Genomic DNA, 15,747 nt, shown 5'->3' on the forward strand with positions numbered 1-15,747 from the left:
TGATATAGGAATAAATCTTTTGTTTGTCTTCTCTAGCTCTTTTTGTTTTGATTGCTAGAAATAAACCAATTCCAATTTGATCAGCATATCAGTTCCTCAAAGACCCACTCCATTGAAAATGGAGTTTTTCACATAATGTTGTAGATTTTTTTTCTCTTGGAAATTAAGCTTAAAATTGCATTTCCAAGTGTTTCTTTATTCAAATTGTTGTGAATCAGGGGGCAGACAAAAAAAGAGGGAACATTTGTGATGTAGAAAATACGCTGTTGCGGTTGTGAGGGGGGCTGTAAGCGGTCTTGATAGAAACAGTCAGAAAGTGGGGCCAGCATTGCTCTGAGCCAAAAGCCCCACCAAACACTTGTTTTGAAAAGAGACACATTTTCTAATGTTTACCTATTTATTTTTTTTACCCATGAGCAGAGGGCCCTTTTTTTTGTCAAATTAGTTTATCAAATGTAGTTTTTATGATTGAAAAAAATCTTACAGTAACGTAAAATCATGGAATTGTAATATTGATCTGCATAATGTTGCTTTTAAACTTTTTTTTTTGGGTCAGTTTATCAGAAAACAGTTTAGTGTGCAAATCATTAATGTAGTCATTGATAAAAAAATTAAATTATTTATTTAGTTTTTCATACCATAACCTCATCTTGTGTCTTTAAAAACAGCATTTTCACTTTCGCTTGGATCGAGCAGACCAAAACACAAACGTTAAACATTAATCAGAATATTTTAGTAGAAGTTGCTGCACACACAGAAATATTTCTTTGGTCTTCCTGTCAGTATGAATTTAACCTTTAACGCCATTCCTGCAAATATTTCTTTTTTTTTTCACTCAAGTTTGGCAAATCTTGGAATTTTAATTTGGTTTTTAGATTTTTGGATGTCACGACATCGCTTTGAAACCTCTGAGGTGTTTGAAGTTTGTGAAAAACAAATGTGTTTGTTATTTATATTTTACCAATGAGATTTTTCCTTTCAGAGAATTGCTTAGTTTTTAGTAACTTGAGCCTGAAGACGTGCTTTCAATAAAAAAAAGTGTTTACAATCTAGATCTATCACTAAACATGTATAAATACAGATATGAGGTCAGGAAAATGAAAGCCGACTGGCTCTTTTTGAATACAGGTGAGTAAACTTTAACTCAGACAGATTCTTTTTGTCTATAATCTTTTCAGTCGCTTATCTGCTTGTAAAGTCAAAGAGAAAATGAGTCACGGATCAAAGGTGCTTTGGTTTCCATGAATGAGGTAAGCCTGTCGCTGCGGGGTGGAACTAATGCAGGAGCAGAGGAATCCATGGAAAAGCGGAACGTTTCCGTTTCAGATGCGTCCCTGTAAATCCACCGGCCAAGCGGGGCTCTGGACAGATGCCAGTTGGTGAAAGCGGTGAACTCCCAGCAGCGTCTGCTGATGATGCAGAGCCCCTCACTTTCACAAGCCCCCCCCCCTTCAGTAGATGTGAAGTGGTAGATGCCGGCTACATGATATGTTGAAAGCAGGACGGGTGTTTTGGATCCAGGACACGGTGGCAGTGAGACGGGAATGTCGGCCGGGGTTGCGTGTCGTGTCCGCACGGCGGATCTGGATTTGAGCGTCTGCGCCTTTCAGGATTCCGTCCGGATTAGCTGCTGAATTCCAGGACGGAGGAGGACGGCGTGTCCTCCCTGCCTCTGTGTTGTCTATGCCGCAGCTGGCTGCAGATGCAGCTGCGCAGAGGAAGTTGGAACCCCAGCGCGGCATCTGTCAGGACTGCTCCGGAGGTCACAACCTGCTGAATCCCCACATCCGACGCTTCTCATCCGGACCTCACAAGCTCCCTCTACACCTGCCTCTGTGCCATGACGTGGACACCATGTCAGACTGTAGTCCGTGGACAACTCTGTCCAACTTTAACGTCCCGCATTACTTCAGTGGAGCCCGTCTGCGCCGCTCCAAAAGGTACCGCAGCTCCAATTGGTTAGAACCCTTTAGATGGTGTTTGAAGATGTTTGAGTTTTTCCTCTGTGATCCAAGTAGCATTCTTTTAGCTGTTCTCCACTAAAAGGACACAGAAAGGACGAAGGTTTCTACATGTTTTCTCCTTCAGAGGAAGCTCTAAACAGTGTTTTGGTTTTTGTCGTCTTGTTAAGCTCCTGCCGTCCGTTTTATGGCTTAATAAAGCTCCTGTCATGGTTAAAATTTCTTTAAAGATATGTCGTTTTAATCCCTGACCTATTTTTTGTAACAGTGCAGAGCAGCTTATCAGGAAGTGCAGGCTGGTTTTGTGCAGAAATATTCATCGGAACTTTCTTTTTGAGGAAGTGGCTGCTGTTTCTGTAAATCCTTTTAACCCTGCAGAACCCAAGAGCCAATTTCTTCTCAGATTTAAAAGTTAATTTGACATTTTTTTGGGTTTGTTTGTTCATTTCGGGAAGCAGCAATTAACGGCAGCCAAAACATAAAAAATGCAAAAGAATGACGCCCTTCTGACCAACCCTTTCGGGCTCTTCCCCCTATTTCCCTCCCACCCTGGTGACAGGTTCATGGGGAAAAAAAACACTTTTTCTTCGAAGATGGCGGCTTTTCTGTTAGTTTTATCTCCGTAGCAACCATTTTATTTTTTTGGCTGTCTACATTCCTTATATGTTTATATCAAATGTCGTATTGTCTAGCTCAGCTTGAGCCAATGATTCATGTGTTGAATTTTCACATTGTGCCGGTAGAAAATGTGCGAACATCAGGCGAACACCACTTCAGCGAGCTCGCCACAGGAACTCAGTTCAAAATCTACACACTTCTAAAGCCAGTATGTGTTTCTTTGAGGATCTTTCCCGAGATGCTCGAGCGATAGGTCAAAAATTTGTAGACTGGGCTAAAGGGAATTTTTTTTGTTCAGGAAAATTCAACCTGGCAGCCACTTCCCGAGGTCAAAGGTCAACGGAACTGTGCTTGTAGTTGTACATTTAGCTGGCGGCTTGTGTGTGAAATTTTGTAAAGATTGCTTGCACAACATTTTTTTTTTCTTCTTTTTTCTGTATAAAAATGTAAAAATTGTCAAATTTCCCATTTTGCCGCAGTATGGCAGCCAAGCTGTAGGTCCTGTGTCCATCCCATAATAACTCTAAAAGTCCCTTTGGTTATCCTGACGTGTATGTTTTTGTTCTGTTTGGTATTTTTTTTTAAAACCACATTAGAGATTTTGGCCCTATTCATTGTTTTGAAGGTTTCTCCTTCTGTGATGTCATGACCTTGTGGGTTCTCTGTGGTTAAAATTCACCCAATTTAGTAAAACAATACGTTTCTGTCATCAAACTTGACGACAACACCCTCTTAGACTGTAAGCTAGAACATAAAGAAACCATCACTTTGAAGGAGGCTCGAACAGAAGAGTATTAAGTCAACCTGTCCTCGTGTTCTAATTGGCTAGGAGGCGTAGCTGCTCCATGTAGCTGCGCGGTTGCAGGGAGGCATTTCTTTGTTTTAGCAGAAGCCAGCTCTTGTCCTTTCGTCGTGTCACCCGCCTGCCTCGGAGTCGTCGGCGCCCCGCGGCAATCCTCTGCCAGCTCACCTGACAGCTGTGACGTGGCGCCGCAGCTCGCTCCGGTAAAGACGATTGATGGTGGCTTGTTGTTGACACTGGTCAGGATCAGACCCCAGGGATTCATCTGGATTCAAAGCGCCTGGAGGCGAAGCGTTTCGTCTATTTTAGCTCCTTGCCGAATGAGCCGACGTCTGAGAAATTGACAGATTGAGATTCCTTTTGTGCTTTGAAGATGCGGTTAAAAATAAAATGATGGCCGATCTCTGAAATAAAGTAACTGTCACCCTTTGAAAGTATTTTTAGTTGCTGTTGAAAGTGGTTTGTGTGAAAGAAACTGGCTGGTTGGAGGTATTTTTTATTTTATTTTTTTGCATGTAGCAGTCAAGCCACATGAATTTGTTCCAGCGATCTAAAGTGTAAACACTGGCCTACTTTCCCCCTATCATCTCCTCCCGGGGCGTCTTTATCTCCCTCCTAGGAGCTTCACACCATTGTGTTCTCCTTGTGTCTGCAGAGGCGCCTCAGCATCACGCAGGGATAAAAAAACTGGGGGAAAAAGTGACCTGCATGACATCACAGCCTGTGGCTGCACGCTCTTTCCTTCCTAAACGCTAATGCGGCCCTTTGAGTCCCCCGTAAGCCGCGCGCTCTGAACGTGACGCGAGGCGAGGAGGTGAGGCGTGGAGATTGGACCGTGGTCGTGGCAGCAATCCACAGTGAGGGCGTTAAAAATAGATCCCATTAAATGTGATCCGCTTTGACGGAGCACCTGCGCGGCAGATATTATTCGCTCCGTAGTGATAAATGCTCCGCAGCACGTATCCTTCCTACCGATTGCTCAAGTCAGGTCCTGGCTAAACGAGCGTGACTAGGATTTCTGTCACAACAACATTCAGGAGGATCATGTTGGACCTCTTGAGTGCTGGTGCATCACTCACGCCATCACAGTCTTGTGACAATGGCTTTTCTAACGGATAAAACCATTTATTTGTTTTAGTATTTTGGTGAGTCCGCTCAAGCTCTACTTTGTATAAGATAATATTCATTTTATATAACACTTAATGATACGGTCACATGTAGATATATAGACTAGTGCCACCACGCGAGCATCAAGATTAGCTGCCGTCATACGAGTTTTTTTTGTGGAAAAATTTTCGGCGTGGTCATGGATGTTGATGAAGGACGTCAGTCAAGTGACAACTCTTATCGGACGATGTTTAAACGCCTCCGTCCATATCAAGTGCCACCGGCCGCCAGAAGGTATAAAAGCTGTCTACATGTATATACTGCCCTGCAACCAGACCTGCTCAACCAACATCAGTGTCCAACCTCACTACTGTGCTTCCAAACAAAACGTGAGAAACACCCCAATAAACGGTTCTGTGGACGGGTGGATGCTGCCGCACCTGCAAAGGTTGACGGATGGGACGCAGTGAATAACCTGCTGTTTAGTGTCGTTCGGCTCTAAACTGATGCTTCCCATCAGCCGGTGTGATGCCGCTGTGCCTGGTGTCAAAATTCGTCAACTCAGAATTTTTGCAGAAAAGTTCCTTCTTTTGACCGGATCAGTGTGCTACAGAACATCTGTTTCAGGCTGCAGTAGAGAAGCAGAGATGAGCTTTGAACTGTTCACTGTGATGTCCTTTTGGAGGGTTTAATAGCCTGTCATCGATGTGACTTTGATGGTCTGGAGTTTCACCTCTGGGAGCAGCTCTGCAGCGGAGCTCAGAGGCACGAGAACCTCCAGCATCACTGCAGAGATCCGCTTGAATCTGATCATTTGAAGGAGCGGCAGCAGATTAAGCTTCTCCTGATCTGAGGAGCTGTGTGCTCCACCTTCATCCTTCAGTGACTGTTTCTGATCATCATAAAAATAGTTTCACTCTCTGACCTGAACTCCAAAGATGCCATTTAAGGAATGTTTTAAAAAAAAGTCTTTAACTGCAGCTAGAATTGGTTCAGACCTCAAAGGAGGTTACGTAACGCCACGTCGCTCATTTGAATCTGTGACCTTGACGTATTTTTTTAAAGCTCTTCTAACTATCGGCAGCCTCTGATCTTAAACTACAAACCCCAAACTTACAACAAAATACATATTCATGACCTTTTGTGAGAAAACAAATGGCTTTTTTTGAGTCAGTGACTCGTACATCAAAGTGACCTGCAGTCATAAAAGCATCAATGTATTTCAATGTGTTCTAAAAGGTGGCAAACCACAAAAATAAGACTTGAGTTTGTTGTTATTTGGCTTCATAGGTTATCCACAACTAAATTTAGTTGGGAATAAATGTACAAATTGGTCAAAGGACAGAATTCTTTCAGTCAGTTCATTAACCCTTGTGCTATCCAAGGCCTGTTAACATTGGGAGTTGGGTCATCTAGACCCACTAGACAGTGCGCTGAACCTTTTTTCTTCAATGATTTGTGATCTTCACTGGTGTCCATGGATTACATGAAATCTTTCCACCTTTATCCACCTTTGTCATGGTAGGAAGAACACGTCATTGTAAGGGTGGAGTCATAGGATGGCACGAGGGTTAATGGAGGCATAAGGGGCTCCAGGACAGACAGGATCTGGCCAAATCATCCTCAAAAAAGAAATGTAGAGGAATATAGAGGACCTGACAACAAAAAATGTACATTAGAGCTCCTGCGTCTTTCAGGAAAAGCCTGATTCTTATGGAGGGTTTGTGTCAAGCTGACAGAAAAAAAGTTTGTGAAAAAGCATCAATTTGTGCTTCAAACATGATCAGAGAATCTCGAAATGTAAAATTGCTTTTAGATTGCTTTTTTTTGTGACCTTTTGAATGTTGTTTTTCTGGTCAACAGAAGGGGGATTTAGAAAATGTTTGCTCATCTATGCAGCTTCTTCTGATCCAACAGCCGATGGGAATTTTGATTTTGTCCTGACTAATTCAGAGGTGTGGCAAAATGTACAATGGATGGATATAGATGGATAAATGGAGGGATGCAGATAGATGGATATAGAAAGATGTTTGGAAGGAGATGGATGTATGAATGGAGATGGAGTGATCGATGGAAGGATGACGATACATAAAGATGGATAGATTTATATTTTGTCACTGTCCTGTATGCAGTATTCCCTGTCTTATTCATGTTTCAATATTCGCCGTTTCACGTATTCCCAGATTTCTTTTCCTTTCTTTCCGTTTTCTCAGAGGCACTTTTTAGTTGTTTATTGTTGGAGCCGAGTCTGTTGGACAAAGATGTTAAAGACTTGTTCGTGGGAGACGGGAAATGTCTCAGACCCTCCGCCTTTGTTCAGAGAAAACTTCTTCATTTTGGCATATTAAAGGCTTCGCTGACTCCTCATCAAATTCTACTTTGTAAATCCAGAAGATTATTTCATATCTTTGATTCCTGGCAACAACAGAAAAACAGATAATCTCTGCTTTGGCCTGTCTTCCCCACGGTTCATCCCATAATAAGAAGCAGGGAACTTAAAGAAGTCCATGAAGACCTGAAGTGCTGTGATTTTCTTTGAACGCTTCTTTTTGAGCACTTCTTTATTAAGAAAGGGACATCCCATTAGTCAAAAAGAAATGCATATATGGCCGATTATAGCCATAGGCTGGTTTTCATCTGCAGTCGGCAGGCAGGTTAGAGGTCGTTGAAGAAAAAAAAAGATTTTAGGCAATAGAAACTACACATTAGAATATAAAACAGGTAAGAGAAATTATACAAAATACAGGATAAACCTAAACTATAATAAACGTTTTTAAATCAATCTGTTTTTTAATAAAATGTTGATTCCTGGTCATTAGTGAGTTCATATTTAAGATTTCTGAAGCTACCGACTCACCTGTCGTTTTTCTCCCAGGTTTTTATGCATCAACAATTCAAACCTGCCTTTTGGGGTCTTTTGTTCTGTGTGTCTAAAAAGTGTGTCTTATTAATTTATTCTGCACACAAAACACTGTGGTTCACCATCAAAAAACTATAATTGACGAAGTTTTCTGCTCTGTAGTTCATCAGCATTCCACTAGGGGCAGTAGAAGCGCTTATTTCAAAATGGCTGCTTCCATGAAATCTTTTAACACTTTTGGCGGGAAAATATTTTCTAAACTTTATGGTGAGACTAACTCATCTATTGTTCATTTTTCAAATGACTATTTGTCGAATGCAAAATGTGTTAATTCTTTTCTAAAACATGTTTAAAATGTGCGTATCAAATTTGAGTCAGTTGGTCAATTAGGTACTATTTTTCCTGAACATTCATGTCAACATTTTTGCATCTTAAACTTGCATTGTTGAAAGCAAAAACTAACTAAATCACCCAATGAATCATAATTGATACTGTCTGTAGCTTATAAAAAATTGTATTGCAGATTTTCTTTCTGGATTTTACCATATTAATTTAAAAAAAATAGAATTTTTTGTTGATTCTTTGTTTTACAGGGTTGTTGATCTAATTCATTGGCATAAGGGTGAAACCATAAAGGACTTTATATATCAGACAAGCTGTTTTTAAGTGTTTAAAATGTTCCAAACGTAGGAGTTTGTATGACAAGACTGATGGTGATGGTAAAAACAAGGATTCTTATCCAGGATTTTACTTTCTCTTGTATTACATTTTCATGCAGTACAGTACAGATCCGCACTGCCAAATATGCTTAATGTATATGAAATATTAAAAAGTACTTAAAAAAAATAACAATAAATGTCAATAATGTAAAACACAGGTCACCCAGCAAGAGCATTAAACACATTAGAAGAATAATCAGATAAAGTTTTACCACCCCACAAAAAATACAAAGAGATTTTGATGATTTTCAACAGGCCGAAGAACAGAGGAGTCCGCAAATGACCCCATTTTCAGATCAATTTGCCTCATTCTGTTCAATTTCCTATTATTTTTCTGCCTTAAACTAAATCTCTTTTTGCCTCTGCAGCTGTAGAACCAGCAACAGGAAGAGCCTGATCGGAAGCGGGCAGTCGTCCGGTCTCACCCGGCCTCACTCCCCTCTGTCGTCTCTCACAGGTGAGTTTATCTCCAACACCTGTTCTGTGCAGGCAGGACTCCATGTAAAACACGTCTGCAGAGGAGGGTGGGGGCTTTAATGCAGGGCTTCTCCAGCAGGAATGCAGCCCATTGTGTAATGCAAAAAACAAAAACTGCTGCCTGTGCAACGAGAGATACAAGTGCTTGAAATGCCATCTCTTATCTGGGGGGGATTGGTGCCATTTAATGGGAGACAAACACAGTTTGATGTGAAAGTCTGAACAGAAAACCCAAGAATAGTGAGCATCTTCCACATGGTTAGCGCCTGAAATTACACCGAACTGTGGCAAATTCAACGTTTGATTGTTTCAAAGGAGGAAATGTCGTCCCACTGGGAGGAAATGCAAAGAAGTTAAAGAGGGGAGGCGCCTTCGTTTACCACAGGGCGTTTTATTTCCTGGCATTGCTTGGCAAAAGCGGAGCGCCGGCTCTTTGTTTAGTCTGCGTTTGGGCCCCGACGAAGGACGCTGTGGCGCGAGGATGCACTCGGACTCAGAACAGCTCAGCGCTTTCGCCAGCGAGAGTTTGCGGCTCTGGGAAGACTTGACTCTCTGGCTGAGGCGGAACATTGGTTCCAGAGGTAGGAGAACGTGCAGCTTCAGAACCAAGAGCTTTTACAACGAACTAAGACTTTTCTGCAGATTTGAAGCCGATCAGAGCTTTTATTGCTGGATGACTGGTTTGTTTTTTACATCCGGGCTGACCCATTGAAAACTGAAGACCCTCCAAAGATTTTTTTTCTTTAAATAAGAACAAAAACAGTCATAAAATGTTGTTAGCAAATAAAGATGAAGGTAAAAGCAAACCTGGATGATGATGATGATGATGATTAAAGGAGTGGATTTGATCCATCCAACCTGCTTTGAAGAAGTTGGATGGGGGCTCGGTCAGAGCAGAAGCACCTGGAGGGCTCTTCTGCTCCCGGTGTGGTTGCAGAGAAGCTCAGGTTGATCTCTGAAACAAAAGGAGCTTGTGTCGAATGGATGCTGTTATTTTCTCTGCTTTTTATTGGTTTGAAGTGTGTGGAAGGTTTTCTGCAACAATGTTTCCTTGTTCTTAGGACTCAAAAGAAACGCTGTGCAGCACAGAGAATGTTGCAGGTTAGCAGTGGTTCTTTTGTCCCATTGTTTTCCCTGACAGATGTGAAACTGGACTTTTATGGTGTTGTCACATGATTGGCTTCAACACCGCTTCTGTTAATATATACCTCTTTCTTTGATATGTCCTCAGTTGTTTTTATTCTGTTTGGTCTTTTGCTATTTTTGTATTTGAGAAGTTAGCCCATTTAAATGAAAATGTCATGTAAAATGTCCTGCATTCCTTTAATATGGATGCAGTCTTGAGTTTTCTTGTGGGTTCCTCCCATTCAGGATGCAGCCTTGCATCATCACTCAGAAATTTGAAAAAATCAAACTTGACTTCTGAAAGTTCCTCTCTTTTGCACAATTTTTAAGCTTTTTCGCAAATAAGACAGATGAAAAAGAGACTAAAGTTGAAATTCATAATGTGTGTCGACAGGACAAGAACGTGCAGAATGTTGTGCGTTCAATGGTTAAAAAGAACAATGCACACAAGTTTGACTGGTATTTGGACTGACTTCATAACAGTAGAAGATAGATGAAATCATGTTTCGTTCACACTGTGAGATGGATCTGTCTGAGAATACTGAAAGTTTTCACGCCCTCATTTGGGCTTCATTTACTTCTATACTTGAGAAAACGTTCCATTTGTCCTCTGCCATTTGTTATTTAGAGCTTGTATCTCATCACTACAGGGATGTAATCATTTACTCTCCTCACAATTCTGTTCAAACCTCAATTTTTGGGTCAGGGTTTTGGCTCAGTTCGATTTGTGTGTCACAAAAACCCAAAAGTCAGAAAATTCAGAATGTTTTATTTTTTATTTTTTGCTAAGGAAGTAACGATGAAGAAAAAAATGTCAGTTGGCCTATACTAAGCCTGATGTAATGTAATATAACAACAAATAATAAATCCCAAAATATAGCACAACACTTTGAATGTAAACACACAGGTATGCGGTTAGGATACAACAAATTACTTTGACCATGATTTGATTTGATTCAATGGTATGAAATACGGTTTTAAAACGAAAAATTGTGGAATAATCAATTCATCAACTTTTTTCATTGAAATAAATCAAGTTATGCTCCAGTCCATGGTTTGTTTCTGCTTTTTGTTCTATGAAATTGTGTGCTTGTATTCACACTGTAGTCAACCGCACCAGGGTTCACTTAACCCTTTAAAACTGGGGCTTTAGCACCAATGTCCTTTGAGCTGTTGAAAGTCTTCAACCGTTTACGGGGCCGTGGCGCAGAGGTTGGGCGGTTGACCTCTGATCGGAAAATTGCAGGTTCTGTTTCCACCTTGCCAATTTGCGTCAAAGTGTCTTTGGGCAAGACACTTTGCATCTGGTGGTTACAGGTTGGCGCCAGTGTTCAGCAGCTGAGCCGCTATCGGTGTGTGACTGTGTGACGGTGAAGCACACTTTAGGTAGGAGTGTTATTCAGGTGTCGGCATCGACATCTCCAGTGTTAAAGGTCACAACCACACCCTCAGTGTCAGGTGAACCAGGGTTCACTTGTCTGGTCTTTCACATACGTTTTGCTGCTAAACAAGGCAGACCTATCTAAGAAAACAAACTGGTCTGGACAAAACAATCCAATGTTACACTGCCCCCAAGTCCACGTGCATTTAAGCCCATTAAGACGACTATTGTTGTAACATTGGGCATATATAAATGTACTCCCATCGACTGCATTAGTGAACTGGACCGAGTGAGTGTGGCGTCAACCAAGGAAAATGGTTTACCTCCAAAGTCAATTCAGTTGCTATTTTCTGTGCGCAATGGATGATTTGGGAGCCAGGCGACATCAGCAAGCAGTGGTTGGCCTGGGGCGCTCTGAGTCGTCGTTTCTATGGTAACCACCCTTCATGAAATCTGTCAAATGTTTTAAACGTTGGATGTTTTTTGCCAGCAGGCACCGCCTACTTTTATTGAGGCATCTGATTGGTCAGTTTATAACTTAAATGACTTGAACTACAGAAAAAAAAGATCTTAAAAATAAAATGAGGATTTTCATGAACATGTTAAAGAGAGGCATCAGAGCAAAAATGGTTCTGACAAATAGTATGACATGGTCATAGCTGCTTATTTCTCTGTAGAAGTCTATGGGATTTTGGCTTCTTAGCATTTCCTGTTTGGAACATTGGGGGGGGGGGGGGGGGGTCACTCAGTCCAGTTCTCATTTACAGTCAATAATTACTCCTCTGTGGTATGTGCTTTTATTTAATTGAAACATAACATCAAAATGTATCGCATAATTAATTTTCTCATTTTTGCCTTCATTATCTTTAGAAGAATAAACATTATATATTGATTTTTGGAGTTTTTATGTTCACATTTATTTATTTATTTTATTCACCCATCCATTAGTTTTTACTAGGTAAGTTTTCTTTTTCTCTGTAAGATGCTTATCGGATTTATCGCCGTCTCTTTTAACATTAAACTTTTCGACCATCTTCGTTTAAATGCCTTTCATGTGTTTTATCACGCAGGAACAAGCCCACAAGACAGCCCTCGAAACTTCTCCCCCAGTGCCTCTGCCCACTTCTCCTTCGCTCGAAGGTAACCCGACCTGATCTGCTCTTTTTAAAGGACAGCTGTAGCTGATCACTCATCCGAATCGAGCTTTACTCCTGTAATGCACAAGGAAAAAGTTCACACGATTGTTATCAGAGGCGGTTTATATGTTGTGCCGTTTCTCAACGTGTGATTTTGTGTTTTTATTATAATCCACAGTCATTGCCACAGAACGGACAGGTAACTTCTAGCCAGGGGTTTCATTTCTTTTAAGGAGCCATCCCCCACATTCATCTGGAGTTCTCTGTCATTCTCTGCCTCCTCATTAGTTTGTCATCCTGCAAATCTGCAGTTTTCAGGTCACCCTTCATGTAGAACCATGTGGTCATGGAGGTTTTCCCACTTAACCTACAAACAAACATGAGACTCATCACAGACCAGCATGTCGCATCAGGATATTGTGTTTGACCCGCTTTTTTCACTCAGACGTCTGTTCGAACTAAGCGACTCATCCGTGGATGTTTCTGTATTTTAGGACTGATGGCCGCCGCTGGTCCTTGGCCTCCCTTCCCTCCTCTGGATATGGAACCAACACCCCCAGTTCCACCATTTCTGTAAGATTTACAATTTATTTCAAACCAGGCTTCCACAGGCAGGAAACGATGAATAAGAGACGGATTCTCATTAAAATTCACCTATAATTGTTTATAGTTTAGAAACTCCCTTAAACTGATAAATTCCTTGACGTCAGGGGCGTCCAGACTTTTTTTCTTAAAGTGGATCAGAATTGGTGAGGTGAATATCTGTAACGGGCCAACCATTCTTTGAACCATTTTAATAAAACAATAGCATTTGACACACATTTTCTTTCTTCACATTGAACAACAAAGCAGTTTTACCAAAATTACTGTGAATTTCAAATTTAAAGACCACGCACCATTTTTTCCCTAATTAGTTTGTCGTCTGCCTGTTGATATGAACTCCTCGTCTCTTGGCATATAGACAGGTGTTAAGAAATATATATATATACTCCAATTTCATCTTGTTGAGAAACTGTCAACTCTCTTGTTTTTATTTTTGATTTTGATTACAGTTGACATTTTAAAGAGGAGCCAGAAAGTGTGCCATAGTCCTGCCACAGGTTTAAAATGGCTTATAGCGTAATTTAGCCAATCACAATCAAGAAAGCCTGCAAAGTTTTAAGTAACAGCTGGAGCCGCATATTTAAAAAAAATCATTTATACATATATTTAATTATATTTCGGGGCAGGCTGGTAGAAATGTTAGCATGAGCCACATTTGGCCCACAGGCCGGGCTTTGGACATGCCTGTTTTGTACTTTAATTTGTAGAAATACGGAATAGTGTATAAACGCCTCCTGCTGTACTGCTGCAGTTGGGAGGTGCTATGGATATTTTTATGACTGGCAAATTTACCACCATTTGTTAGGATTTTCAAAATAAGACACCTCGTGGAAACCTCTAAACCAGGGGTCACCAACCTTTTTGAGACCGAGGGCTATTTCATGGGCAGTAAGTGCTATGAAGGGCGCCACTAAAAACCTCCTACCCCCCCCCCCCAAAAAAAGAAAAGATAAAAAAAAATAAAAAACACAACTTGAGGACTTCCTTTAGTGTGCCCTATTTTTATTTGCTCATTTTACACACAAAAACATGCATGAATTTTCTAGACTCGTATTACAGGGGGGTCAAAGTCAGTTGCAGAAGGGGCCTAAATCCAAATCACACTTTAAGTTGCAGCCAAACAAGATAAATATTTATTGAACACACTAAAGATAAACTTTTAAACCTTTAAAACTTTAACTTAATCTTAACTTTTTAAACATAAATGTGAATAAAAACAGACAGGAATATTAATCCAGAATAATAAATATATTCTGTCAAATGATGCAAATATCAACAAACAAAGCCAGGAAATATTAATAATTAGAAATAATAAATTAAATTATTCCATTTTCTTTGCTCTTTTGTCATTTTCCTAGAGCTCAACTCCTGACATCATTTTTAGCAATAAGTTCATTTCTGCTTGGTGTGTGATCTGTGAGAGTCTCTGGTCTTGTGTGTGTCTTTGGTCCTGTGTGTGTCTTTGGTCCTGTGTGTGTGTCTTTGGTCCTGTGTGTGCCTTTGTGAAACGTATCAGAGGGATATGATTATTTAAAAACCTGTTATTGTGAAAATCATGTTTAGGTCTCATAAAACATTAAAAACTAAATCACAGAGCTCATCACTTGGATTACTCCAAAAATATTTGGCATTTTTCTAATTTTGTGCAACACCAACAGTAAAAATCCTCCAAAATCCTCAATACTTTTATAAACAAATGATCTATAGTTTATTTATGGTCTGAAAAAGTGCAGCTGTTTTCCAGCCTGCATTACCTGCTGTCTTTATTTATAAGTAACTATCACCAACTAAACAACCGTTAAAATAAATGTATATGGAAAATACAGACAAGTATTGAAAATGTCCGCAATAATTAGTAAAGAATGACATTATTAGAATGAGCTGAGTCATTTAAGCCACCCCATGATCCAGGTGTTGCACAATGGTCTCCATGTGACGTTTCACCTCGCAACCTGCGCCCACTACCCCTCTCCTCCTCACACACACACACGCGCGCCTTTTTCTCATAGGCGGGAACGCCGATTCGCAAGTTTCAGGTCGTTTCATACTCTGCCATATATTTCACGATAGCAGAACTAAAGTGCATCAATTACTAATAGCAAGCACTGAATCACCACCCCTACTATCCAGGCCGGTACTGTTGCGCTCAAGTCTTGATTCACTATCCTCTTACTTAGAAGCAGCTCCACTGGACATGTCTGAATCTGCTACCCGTGCCTCATGTAAAGCACAACCCCGGTTTGTCGAAAACAACACTCACATAAGTTAGCGGAAAATCATATCTGTCTGTTTATTTTGAACACCTCCACTGCCAAACAGCATTAACCTCACTTCTGCTCACAGCTCCCTCACTTATGGTGAGCGATTTAACACACCAAGATTCCCCACTTCCCATGAGTCTTAGAAGCTGAAGGCGGGGCTAACCCCCAGATCGCCACAATATATTGATTTGCTATATGAGCAGTGCTATTTTTGGAGCATTCCCGTTAAATTATATTTACCCTTCCAATCATTTTTTACATTCTCGCTTTAACTGGGACAGTGATCTTTGTGTCTTTTGTGGAAATGATCTAGAAACTGTGGAACATCTTTTCTTTGAATGTTTGCATGTAAAGAAGTTTTGGTCTTCTTTTCATAATTGTCTTAAATCCAAAAATATCATCATTAACCCTTTAAATTGGAATACAATTAAAATTTGATTACAATTAATTGACAAAAATCTGGACTTTCTGATTAATGCACTGATTGTAATTTCAAAGCATTTTATTCATACTTGTAAATTCTTAAAGGTGAAACCTCACATTATTGGATTACTCAACCTAATCTCTAAATCTTTACATTACATGAATCATAAGAACGCCTAGACATTGTGTAATTTATTTGATCTATTTAAACTTTTGTAATAGACCCTTACTTTATTATTTTTTAAGTTATATTTGTTTTCATATTTGTTTTTTT

The 15,747-nt window shown here is 40.3% G+C and overlaps 1 protein-coding gene across 24 annotated transcripts in view; it reads left to right on the plus strand.

The window, feature by feature from the left end:
* Positions 1–15,747, plus strand: part of mast4 (microtubule associated serine/threonine kinase family member 4) — a 133,289-nt gene that overhangs the window by 92,293 nt on the left and 25,249 nt on the right. For 12 of the 24 annotated variants that reach the window (XM_078955989.1, XM_078955993.1, XM_078955994.1 and 9 more), the window contains 4 exons: positions 8,436–8,524; positions 12,121–12,190; positions 12,365–12,385; positions 12,681–12,759. In XM_078955989.1, coding sequence (XP_078812115.1) covers positions 8,436–8,524; positions 12,121–12,190; positions 12,365–12,385; positions 12,681–12,759 — 259 coding nt within the window. Of the gene's footprint in view, positions 1–1,555; positions 1,941–8,435; positions 8,525–8,986; positions 9,126–12,120; positions 12,191–12,364; positions 12,386–12,680; positions 12,760–15,747 lie in introns of those variants that run through there. The other 12 variants (XM_078955992.1, XM_023960992.2, XM_078955997.1 and 9 more) reach the window with 5 other exon arrangements.

The sequence above is a fragment of the Oryzias latipes genome, chromosome 12 (assembly GCF_053564925.1).
Source record: "Oryzias latipes strain Hd-rR chromosome 12, Olatipes_Hd-rR_3.1".
In the NCBI taxonomy this organism is placed as follows: domain Eukaryota; kingdom Metazoa; phylum Chordata; class Actinopteri; order Beloniformes; family Adrianichthyidae; genus Oryzias; species Oryzias latipes.